This window comes from Corapipo altera, unplaced genomic scaffold (assembly GCF_003945725.1).
Source record: "Corapipo altera isolate COAL_440 unplaced genomic scaffold, ASM394572v1 47, whole genome shotgun sequence".
Taxonomy (NCBI): domain Eukaryota; kingdom Metazoa; phylum Chordata; class Aves; order Passeriformes; family Pipridae; genus Corapipo; species Corapipo altera.
In genome coordinates, this window is record NW_020884897.1 from 2,984,652 (window position 1) to 2,996,871 (window position 12,220).

At 39.2% G+C, this 12,220-nt stretch overlaps 1 protein-coding gene across 5 annotated transcripts in view; it reads left to right on the forward strand.

Moving 5' to 3' along the window:
* The first annotated feature begins 294 nt into the window (after positions 1 to 294).
* The window catches only part of CREM (cAMP responsive element modulator), a 31,077-nt gene continuing 19,151 nt past the window's right edge, over positions 295 to 12,220 (forward strand). For 3 of the 5 annotated variants that reach the window (XM_027648394.1, XM_027648395.1, XM_027648396.1), the window contains exons 1-3: positions 295 to 407; positions 1,064 to 1,181; positions 8,893 to 9,039. In XM_027648394.1, the coding sequence (XP_027504195.1) occupies positions 367 to 407; positions 1,064 to 1,181; positions 8,893 to 9,039 (306 nt within the window). In that variant the 5' untranslated portion in view covers positions 295 to 366. The remainder of the gene's footprint in view (positions 408 to 1,063; positions 1,182 to 8,892; positions 9,040 to 12,220) is intronic. The other 2 variants (XM_027648397.1, XM_027648398.1) reach the window with 1 other exon arrangement.

The window sequence follows — 12,220 nt, forward strand, 5'->3', positions numbered from 1 at the left end:
CCAAAGTAACAATCAGCCAGTTGAAATAGCTGAACTTTGAGTTCAGACAGGCTTGCCATCCCCTAATTATAGTAACAGAACCCAAGGAATTGAGATTTGCTGCCTCTTAAATCCCTCATCTCTACCATGCCTTCCTTTTGCGGCCTCAACTGGTTGTGTAAGTAGGGTGTAGGTGGGAGCATGCCTGAGGGCCTGCCTGCCTCTGCCTGACCCTATCCTGTCTCTGTTCTGTTTGTAAACTGACCTGTTGCCATGGCAATGTTTGACATCACCTGTTCAATGTTGCACCTTCAGTGCAGGGTTTGGTAGGAGAGAAAGGGAGCCGAAGAGAACCGAGCTTTTGTTTTAAAATTCACACCTTCCGTTATGACTAAGTGTGCCAAGAGATATCGAAAAGGAACTGTCAGGTAATTGCATTTTTATATAGCAGATACATTTGGAAGCTTTCTGTACGGAGTTTAAACTCTTAGTTTGAATTGAGGGTCAGCAAGTTACTAATTTTCCTATGAAACTTACCCTACTTTTAATCCTGCAAAATTAGAAGAATCATTGTGGGTCTTGAGCCATGAGTAGTTTACAGACAGTTCAAGTGTAGATCCCAGCTGGGAATCAGCATCTTGGAAGGTTTGAGAGGAATATAGCAGCACGTGGCTGCTGGGCAGCTTGAGCCATGTCCGTGGCAAGGTGTGAGGCCCGGGGGACCTGCTGTGGGCGGTGCTGCTGGGCTGCTCTGGAGCACTGCGCTCCCAGCCCTGCTGGAGACAATATCTGGGACCCTGGGACTCTGTGCTTGTCCCTCCCTGACAGCCATTTCCAGAACTGTCTGTCCTTGCAGCTTTCCAAAATACTTGTTTTAGGGCTCCTGCCTATATGAATTGATATTTTAATGCAGGGGAACAGGAAGAAAGGATTCAGTTAATCTGATCATTTTGACAGAAATTTATTTATTTTCTGTTAGTTGTCTGCTCCGAATATAAAATAGTTTAGAACTGCACTCCTCCATGTACTGCATTATATACCTCCATGTACTGCATTATTTAAATGTGTATGTATTTACTTTTAGACAGATGACCATGGAAATGGTTGAACAGGATGACAATGCAGTGGATTCTATGACAGAGGGAAGTGCTGGTCACCTTCAGAATCAGTCAGGCCGAAGTCAGATTTCCTCAGGATCTGAGGTAAGCTGAAATGTGGAAAGATGAGAAGAATCAATAAAGTGATATTCAGAGCTGCAGTGATTTTTAAATTATCAATTTGCATGGCATTCTCATGTTTTATAAGTGTTGCTATCAAATAGGAAAAATATAGCAAAGGTATACTGGAAACTATGCCTGCAGTAGTTAACAGAGGACCAGTGTAACATGAGGTCTGTTAAAAGGTAATGCTTTCAGGAGACCAGCTTTTTCAGAGTAGAATGATTGGTGGACACGTTTGGGTTCTTTCCGTTCGCTTTTACAAGATGATTGTTTGTTATAGAGATGGGGAGAGGGTCCTAAGGAATTGAGGTGACTGGAAGATCAAGGATCTAAAACGTGTATCTTGAAGATGTGATGAATAACAAAAATGAAAACATGAATAAAACCAACCATGATTTTCTCCTAGTTCCAGTTTTTGTACAGAACATATTTCATCTAATTGCAAGTACATTTTTAATGTATCCAATGACAGTGACTGGAGTTCTAAAAACATACTTCACGTGTTCTGTATGGTTGCTCTATCTGGATTATTCTATGGCAGTTAATGGATAAAAGATTATATAGTAACAATTCTCAAACATTTAAAATATATACATGTTAAAATATGAAACATTTGACACTTGAGAGAAATAAGGTTCTTGACCTTACTAAGATTTATAGCTTTAGGAAACTGTATGAACCACTTAAAAGGATCTTCAAACCCTCTTTGTGAAATAAAGGAAGCGATTTTAAAAAACATCTTACAGAATTTATGAATCTGTAAGATTTGATGCCATGTATTTGGTATGTTAGATACTTGATTTACATTATAGGTATGTTTTAAAAACTGAAGGCAGCTGCTCTTTTTCTCACATCTTCAGACACAAAGACTGCAAAATACTTACCAACTTTTTTTTTTTATATATATATGCAGCATTGCGAATATTGTTTGTTGGGTTTTTTCTTTTTTTTTCTTTAAGAGTGGAGCATGAAATCAAGAACTTTGAGCTGTTCTGTTGATGTCATCCCCTCATTTCTTCTTTCTTTAGTAGTTCAGTTCAAATTTTGTGCTTTAACTTCACAGGATGAATTATGTGTAAAATCTATTGGCTTGTGCAATAGTGTTTGAAGAAGATACCTGTGAATTCTGTCACTTGGGATTTTTAACGTTGATCCAGAGACAAAGCTGTCACTAATGCTGTAGGAGAGATTCTACTGCGTCTGCAAGGAAAACACTTTTTCTGTTTGTGTGCCTTTAATGCTTGAGTACTGTGTGTGAAGGTTCAGCCGTATTGGGTATAGGCTTCATCTCTTTCAGTTAAAACTAATAACTCTGAAGTATTGATGGATCTCATTCAATTAGCACTAAACCAAAACATGTACTTGAGTTTGAAGGTTGAGATTAACCTTCAAGATGTCAAGAGTTGACATCTGGAGTCCCTTTTTTTGGTCAGACGGCCCAGAGAGCTCTCCTGGACCTGTCAGAGCTGCTTGATGTACGTAGCGGCAGCCGTAGACATCCCTCTTGTGTGCTGTCCAGAAAAGTGGGTTGGTGCAGTTGTGCCACTCTGAAGAGGAGCGGAGCTTAGAGGGCTCCAGGGACAGGCCTGTCTCCTCAGCCACCCAGTGCTGCCACTGGCTCCCAGGGCCTGCAGCCCTGACACCCCCTCAGTGCCCTGAGGCTGCACTGCCACAGCATTTATTTTGGTTAAGCGGGCCTGAACGGAACACTTACCTTGTTATGACATTCCTTTGACTTAAGATGAGTAGGAATTTTTTAGTCTATGTTCCTACCTGGCTGGCTTGGAAGGTGAGGTGCTTTGTCATAATGAGAGTCAGGGGTGCGTGTTGAGGGGTTTGTGTGGGACATCTGACTGGTTTTGCTGGTGGTACCAGATGGGAAACTTGGGGTGTTCCTGAGGAATTTGTGGCTGTGCCGCTGGTCCAGTGTCTGTGTATTTTGACTGTTACAGAGGGACACAGATCCTGTCTCCCTCTTTGGCCTCTGGACAAGTGTGGTGAAGAGAAGACAGCCACTAAGAGTGAATGAAATGTACCTTGTGCCAACTTCCAACCATCCCTCCTACTAATTTAGTTGCAAACATGCAGAAATAGAGAAAAGAATGACTTGATTCTTACCAAGAGCTAAAATGCCTGATCACTGGAGCTGAGGGGGCTCCCTTTCAGATGTCTTGGGGACGGGCACAGAGGACTGGGGCTGTTGTTTGTTTTTTTCAGCAAGATATTTGTTTAACCTGGGTTCTTTTCAGTCAGAAGTAAAACGCTGTCTTTTAATACTCAACTTGTAGTTTTCTGTGTATTACCAAAGAATTGTAGAAGGGCTGATGTTGGAAGGACCTTTTGGGATTATCTAGTCTGACCCCTCTGAGCAACGAGGGTCAGTGAGAGCAAGTTGCGAAGGACTGTGTCTACTTGGGTTTTAAATATCTCCAAGGATGGAGTCTCTAGAATCTCTCTGGGCATCTGTGCCAGCAGGTGACTGCTCTTGCAGTAAAAGGGTGGGAGTTTTATGTCCAGATGGAATGTAATGGTTTTATTATGACTTCGTCCAGGGAATGACAAGCAAAATGCTGGGGATACAACTACGTAGGAGGTGGGCTTTTTCGGTTTGTTTGTGGTTTTGATTTTGGGTTTTTTTGATGTGGAGATGATTTTGTTTGTTTGTTGTTTTTTGTTTTGTTTTGGGTTTTTTTTGTGTGCATGTTTGTTTTTCCCTCCCCTGGAGTTCAGGCTTTTTAAAGAATTACCTGCCATTTAGTTTTAAAAAGGTGGACAAGTATTCCATAAGATGATCATCTGTAGAGGGCAGAGATTGTTTTGTGCTGAAGCATTTTTAATGTGTCCCCTGTTGGGAGGCAGAGGAGACATTAAGAATGTCTGAGCTGGAGCACTATGATGTAACAAGGAGCTATTATACATTATTAGTAGGGAAAAGATAGTGTTTGGGGATTTTTCCTAGCTTGTGTCATAGATACTGCTATATACTCCTGCAATTTTTGGTGATGAAAGTAAAACTACTTTTTCTGCAAAAGCAAAAATGAATAAATTTGAAACTAGCAAAAATGAGGTACATTTTTCCGTCCATTAAAGGGTTATTTTTAAAATAAAGTGACTTAATGTAGAATAAGATTGCATTTATAGTTTAATTTCTTGGATCCATCACTTTCAACCAGTTAACGAATTGACATAGTCTTTTGTGATCCAGCCACCAAAAGAAATAGGTAAGAAAATATTAATTGGTAAAAACTTTGGTGGTTTTCTTTAGAAGCTGTTGAAAGTGTACAGAACATCTGTACAAAAGGTTGATGCTTTTGAGGGATGCTTTCAGGGAAGAGCAAAGGAGCAAGATGGAAAATTTCTCAACCTGTTTAGAGATGGGCTCCATGGGTTGTCTCACATGCACAGATCTTCTGTTGATACATATAGATCTGTTCTTAAAAGGAAGTTAATTTTTATTAGAATATTCTGATAGTGGTGATGATAGCCAAACTTATATTTTGGAACAGTTACATCTGCAACGGTATTCAAGGAGAAATTAGATGTTCCTTTTGCAGGATTTCTAGAAGCCACACTGCATTCTCTGTTGCCCTGTGCTCACTACACTAAATATAAGTATAAAAATGTAAGATCAATGTACTTAGACCTTTTTCAGATTTGACAAAAATACTTTCAGTTCTGTCATGTTTGGTTTTTTTTTAATCCTACATGTTGATGGTTTTTCTTTGATTCACTTTTTGTCAACTTTGTCATGTTGTCTGTCAGTAGAGCTGTCTGCTGTCCTTGTCTGAGATACCATCTGTCGACCTCTTGGTGCTGACCCTAAGTTAGACATACATCAGGATTTACAGTGTGAGAACTGCTGTCAGAGAGATCAGAGGGAGATTTTCAGAGCCTGGAGTGCATAGCCAGTGCAAGCTGGGACTGCTCAGGTTTAGCACTTCAGGAGTGTTGTCCTTGTGGGCTCTCAACATCAAACTGTGTTATATCTTGGCCCCAGTAGTATGAACCCTGTAAGAGTTTGCCAGACTTTAAAAAAATTGGTCCTAAAACTGGTCTGCCAAATGCAACTCCAGACCATTAGCAAAGCTGATGTTAGAGGATTATAAATGTGCAGCTTTGTCACTTTTTTGTGCTTCCTCAAAGGGTATGCTGTCACCACGTCTGAAATCAGCCTAACATTGTTTTCCTTAAAAGTATATGCTTCTATTTTTGCATCAGCTTTGGAATTGATCAAAACTTCCCTATCTCCAGCTTTTCCTTGTAGAGGGTACTCAGTACCTGAGCGTGGCGAGTCCTTTGCTCTTCTGTTAGGTGAATCCAGGATGGGTTTGCCTTGACTTTTCCTTTCGCAGAATTTTCACTTCACTTCTAGAGTCTTTGCAGTGTTTAGATTCAACAGCAGGGGCAGAAATCAGATGGACCTGTGTACTGCTTACTTCATACTGGCAGTGTTGAAGGTACAAGGGGTTGAAGGTGAATGTAACCTCTCTAATTCTCAGTAGGGAAAAGTTATCTGACCGTGTGTGAGGGAGCGTGTACATCCACCGAATAACTGTTCAGGTGGACAGTGCATCTTGAAGTCAGATAAATGATGAGGAACCCCTTTCTCTGCAGGAGTTTGTGCCTTGATATGAAAGTAGTGTATGACCTTCTTTGTTGGCTACTTTTCTCTCTGTGGAAGAGGGAGCACTTACATTTCCAAACACACGGAGTATAGTACCATACTGCTATTATGGATTGCGTGGTTGGTATTTGTTGAAGCTGTTAGACTTGGCTGTTGCACGCCTAGGAGCATAGAATCCATAGAATGTGTTAAGCTTCCCCTCCCCCACTGTGTTCCCGAGTTGCTTCTGCAGATTGTTTTCAGTCGCTGTGCCAGACAGCCCTTGAGGTGATGACGATAGAGGTGGCATTGCTCATCACTGATGTCACAAAGGAATTTTTTTTTTACCAAGTCTGTTTGAGTCAGCATTTACGCATGATAGCACCAAAACGTTCTAGTGTTTCAGTTAACACCAGAATATTCAGCTTGAAAACTGCAAAAGGAAACGTGAATTGAAATTGGTTTAATAATTTCTAATATTTAATAAAAGAGATGCAGAATATGACTTTTGAAAGTTTTATAATAGTGCCATCTCAACCCTAACCCCCCCTCATTTAATCTCTTATCTGAATTAATGGGAACAGAACAATTTCTCCTGTGGTATTGTAAACTTCAGTCCAAAAGAGATTAGCTGAGTGTGGTTTTTTTTCTTTTTTTCTTTTGTGGTTATACTGATTAAGGAGCTTTTAAATTAATGTAGTTTCTTAATCCTGAGTACTGGATTATTTCCTGATCATGTGTGCCTAACTCATTGTGTACAAATAGAAACTCTTAAACTGTTCACTTTGTACTGTTTTCTATGTGTTGTACTCAGAAAGTTCTTTCTGATACACAGAGTATTGTATCACATTAGAACTCTTACAAAGGTATCAGTAAGTCAAAAGGTTTGGTGAAATTGCCTTTATAATGTTTTGGAAGTTGGCATGCTTTGTAAACATTTAGACTGGTCTGTGCTCTCTCCTTGAAGCTTGGGTTAAGGATGTCAACTTTGCCACAAAATAGATTATTCTCTTCAGATCTTTGAGACTTTCTAGAGCTCAATCGCAAATATGTATTTATGATAAATTTCTCTTAACATTAATATTTATTCTACAGACTGGGAAAAAGGTTTGCACGTCCTCTCTACATATAATTTTATGCCACTTAAGGAATGATTGTTTCTATTTCAGGGTTAGAAATGTCTTAAATTGTTCTATTTCCTGAAAAGCAGTTCAGGTTCCTCTAACACTGAACAACTGCATGGGGACTGTTGACAAGATCCTGTCTCTGTTTCCTAGAAAGAGTGTTTCTTCAAGATAATTTGAACCACCATCAAGTCTTTTGAGAGCAGTGCATCTTAATAGTAGTTAACATTTTTCACTTGCTTCAAGAAAGGAATATTTCCCAGGCAAGCTATGGCTTATGGATCAGGAATGAAAACTTCTTTCATATTTGTAGTTAAAAACCCCCTAATTGTAAATACAGAAAAATTACAAAACTTTCTTTATTTTTTTCTTGAATATTCAGCATTCATCATGATTGTCTTCTCACTGTCATCTCATCACACATCGCAGTCTACAACTTCCTCATGGGGGAAGAGGAGAGACAGGCACTGATCTCTTCTCTGTGGTGACCAGTGACAGGACCTGAGGGAATGGCCTGAAGCTGTGTCAGGGGAGGTTTCGGTTGGATATTAGAAAAAGGTTCTTCACCCAGAGGGTGGTTGGTCACTGGAACAGGCTCCCCAGAGAAGTGGTCACAGCACCAAGCTTGTCTGAGTTCAAGAAGCGTTCGGACAATGCTCTCAGGCACATGGTGTGACTCTTGGGGATGTCCTGTGCAGGGCCAGGAGTTGGACTGGATGATCCTTGTGGGTCCCTTCCAACTCAGTATATTCTGTGATTCTCTGATCTCAATTTTAGCTTTACTAATCCAGGTACCTTTTGGGACTGAGAACAAAGCTAGGAAGGGAATAACATCAGAATTTTATATATGAGTCTGGGTTTATTGTTGATTGTGTGGGATATAGAAATAAGACTTTTCAATGCAGTTTACTTTAAAAACCACAGTATTTCTTTTTATCATATAGTTTGTTTGTAATTCTCTTCCTTTTCTGAGTTTAGAGATGTTTCATCACGCAGCACTTGAGATCAATTGTAGTTGTTTTCCCTTTGCATCAGCATTTGTTTCTGTTAATAGACTTAACACTAATAGCAAAAATATTGAACTATTTCTTAGCCTGTAGTTGCTAAACTGTTTCTTAACCCATTCATCCTCAGCAGTGAGGGTTGAGAGCCAAAGGCTGGGGAAAGCTGTGTCCTCTAAAATGTCATCAGAAAGAGGGACCAGATTATTCCTAAACAGAACACTTCTGCTGTGCTAGGCTTAAAGAAGATCCAGCTGTTCTTTATTTTTGTTGGTGTTTTGAAGCCCTGGTACACTCCAACTCTGTTTTTCTTGATATATAAATATATATATAAAACAAGAGTCTGTTAAACTAAATCAATTTACAAATCCTTGATTGCTTTATTTAACAGGGTGGTTTTTTGCTATCTGAAAAATTCTCATCTCTTGAGACATCCATCTGAAAAGCATAACTTCTTACCTAACAAAGAAAGCAAAACTGAAGCAGTTCTGTTTTTTTTTATTTTCCTGACTAAGAATATTCTGCCCTTTATGTTGTTGCAACAACATACCACTTCAGTGAATATGCATGTTTTTTGTTATATTTCTTGAGGTTCTTCCTAACCTTCATGGTAGCAACAGCAGATTTGGCGTGTGTTGGCCTAGGGTTGGTTGTTTGGTTGTTTTTTGGTTTTTGTTTTTGTTTTTTTTAAATTGAAAAGAAAACAAGAAGTCTATGGAGGAAAAAAAAAAAGAAGAAAGAGTTGCAATTTGTTAGGGAACAGTTTTAAGCTTTCCATACCCTTTGAAAAGGGACATGCCAAACTTTGACTAGTAAAACTTGTTAATTTTTGTGGGTGATAACTATACACATCTAAGCTATTTTAGATATGGCAACAAAATCAGTTTGTTTTAGTGTCGCTTCTGAAAGCATTTGCTGAAGTCTTAAGACATGTTACTTAAACATGATGATTGTAATTTTTACAGGTTTCTGTAGCTGCTTCAAGTGCTGGAAGAGGATCTCCAGCTGTAACTCTAGTGCAGTTGCCTTCTGGTCAAACTGTTCATGTCCAGGGTGTCATTCAAGCCACACAGCCCTCAGTCATTCAGTCACCACACATGCAAGCTGTTCAGGTTAGCTCTTTTATTGTTACATTTTCATGAATATTTGGTACTTCATAACTCTTTTCCCAATCCATCTTCAGTTTCTCTTCATTCCTACCAGTGCTGCAAGATTTACTCATATGGCGCAGGAAACAGCGGAGGGAAGGGTGGCAAACATCCAACCAGTAGCAGCTCTACAAGCATTGTGTAGCATTTCCTTAATGCTTCCTGTTTATCTTCTAAAAAATGGTGTCTTGGAACTCTGCACTTACGCAACAGTAAATTTATGGGATAACGTGGCCTTACTCTAGTTGTGTCTTGCAGTTTTTCTGCTTTGCTAAATTCTGTGAACATCATGTTTCTAATGAGACTATGAAGTCATAAATTTTCAAATATCTCATATTTTATTTTTGCAAAGGGTCTGGATGTAATGAAACTACATATACAGTCAAGTGGTTCCTTGTTTTCAGCAGGCCCTGTTGTAGCATCAGGTATTGCTTTTTGTGAATGTGGGTATGTAGAGACCAAAAATACAGGCACCCTCAAAATAAACATTTGTGTGGCAAATGTTCACATGTTTCAAGTTGCTGGTATTAGAAAACAGGGATCAATGCAAAATGAGTAAGACTTTTCAGAGCTTTTAAATAGTGAAAAAGACTAGAGAGAGAATGAATTTACAGTGTTTTGAATGTGACTTGGTCTTCCATTGGTGTTTTTCTTGTAAGCTAGGAAGGCCTTTGCTCTATTTTGTTAAAATCTGATTGGGAAATGTCAACCAAAATGTGTTTTGCAAATAGAGTTGATACCTCTGGTAAGAGAGGCGATACACCTGTCACGTGGGAACTGTTTTACCTGCGGTTATTGGCAACACATGGCTCTTCTTTAACATGTTGCAATCTTCTTGAGAAGCTGTCTTTAATGTTAGAGACTTCTTAGTAACTTTCAAAAATAATAACTAAAAAAAGCACATGTAGGTACGATTTATATTAGAGAAAAGGAATAAAACTTTGGCCAGATAATGAATATTTTATTTTTGAGCGGTAGGTCTATATGATGGAGCCTTGTAAGGTTTTGGAATTCGAAAGACATGCAGTAGATGTCAAGAGGCTTGGTTTTGGTCAAACATGAAATCAAATCAGAGTATTCAAAGTAATTACATTTTTTTTTAATTTGAATTCTTTCTGACTGTAATTTACCAGAGTAACCTATATTTGATAAGCATATTAGTCATTCTATATAGGCAGGATATACATGCAAAGGTAGAGGACTTTCTTCAAAGCTCAGAAGGAGCAATTTCTCAGGAATCTCTTGCCAGCTGCTGCTGTGTTGTCTTAGACAACTATTTGTTGTATTGAGTGAACTCTGGCTGTCTTTCCTTTCCCAAAGGAGTAGAAACAAGAAACTTTTGTCCCAGTTAATACCGACTAGTTAGTTCCAGGTTTTTGCTTTAGTTTCATTTGAGCTGCTAATGGCAAATCACTCTGTGAGAAGGGCTTGAAGATGCTGTTAAAGACTCCATTACCGAGGGCGTTCAGCCCTTTTGTGTTCCTGTTCAGTACTTTATTCTGCCAACTGGCATTTCCTCCAGATCATTTGGCTTTAACTTGATATCTTCTCTCTGCCAGACAATGGGGGACTTGGGAAATTATATCACTTTAATAAAAAAACCCAGTATACTGAAGGTTGATGCTGAAGCTTGCGTGACCTCTCCCTCAAACACCTGCAGCTCCCAACCGGAAAGTTCAACATTTTTCTCATAATGCTGCTGCTTTTTGAGTGAAAAAAAAAAATGCTTATCTCTGTAACGTTCCTTATTGTATTGTTAATGTTTTTTTATTTGTAGGAAGATTTGAAGTTCAGATTGTTATTTGACTTGTTGCTTGCTCCCCTTGTAGCATATTGGGTCTTGGCAGACTAACGCCAGTTTGGAGTTAGATTTGTTCCCATGCAAATAAAGTTGAAGTAGGTAAAGTTGTAATCTGAACGACGTCCAGGAAACGACGTCCAGGAAAAAATGGTTTCTGTTTGTTAACATCATGGATATGGTTGCTTGCTATTAGAATGATCTGAAATGTTAGTTTCTCTCTTTGTCATGATGAAAAGTAGAACTTCTGAAATTTCTTGCAGAAAATGTCCTCTTCCACATTAAAGTTCTTAAATCATCTTGTGATTTCCTTACCTTCTTCCCAAAGTATGACTGTTCCCAGCTTCTTCAGCCATCTTCAGAAACTAGGGGCGGCTATCTATAACCTTTAGTCTAATGTGAAGGTTGAAAGGCAACTAAGGTCTTGTTTTCTTGCTGTTTGTGCTGTAGCAAATAGATATTTATTACCCTCCACTCCCTAGCAGAATGAAAATTCTGTTTTGAGTAAGGATGGCCAAGCTCTTGGCTATGCAATACTGTCTTAGTTTTGAAGGATCACTGAAGACACATTGGGAGGGAAATGCCTTTCAGGACCTCTCTCTGCCTCTCAGTATTGGTCCATCCTGCAAAAGGAGGAACACAGACTTCTCGAAGCACTTGTATCTCTGCCATTGAGCTCTGATGTCTGTTTTGGAGCTGAACACCTGTACACATGCAGAAGTACCTCTCACCTTCTAGGTGGCAGAGAGGCAGACATAGAGTGATATGATATTTGCTGCATATTACCCAGCAAAATGAGGCTGCAACAAGTATTTTTACACGGAAATAGCATTTAATAAAAATAACAAGTGAAGGGACCATTCTGCAATTTTATTCTGCAATAATCTGTAGTTCCTTCAAGGTGTAGTTCTGCAGGTTTGAGTTGAGGTGACCCAGGCCTATAAATTTCCAGAACCTTCCAGACACTGATTTTCTGTTGAGGTCAAGTAGGTTTTCTTTCTAGCATTGAACACAGAAGCCTGGCAGATGCATTAATTCTAGAACTATTCCTTGACTTCCCTGAGCAGCCTCTGTTCCCAGGTCAAACACTGAGCCTTCTAGTCACATCATGTTTGTTCAGTGCTTAAGACAGTGCTTAGTCTGAAACTGCAGCCTAGTCTGTCTTTATGTGAAAAGATTTTTTATCACAGTGTTTCAGTTTGGAAATCTTAACACACTGATAGTTCTGAGTAGTTAAATGAATCCAAGAACATGGTGTGTTTTCCTTGTTCAATAATGACTTTCAATTCTGTGTAATAATATAGTTAGTGGTCAAGAATGTGATTCAGCCACAGGCCTTAATGTTGT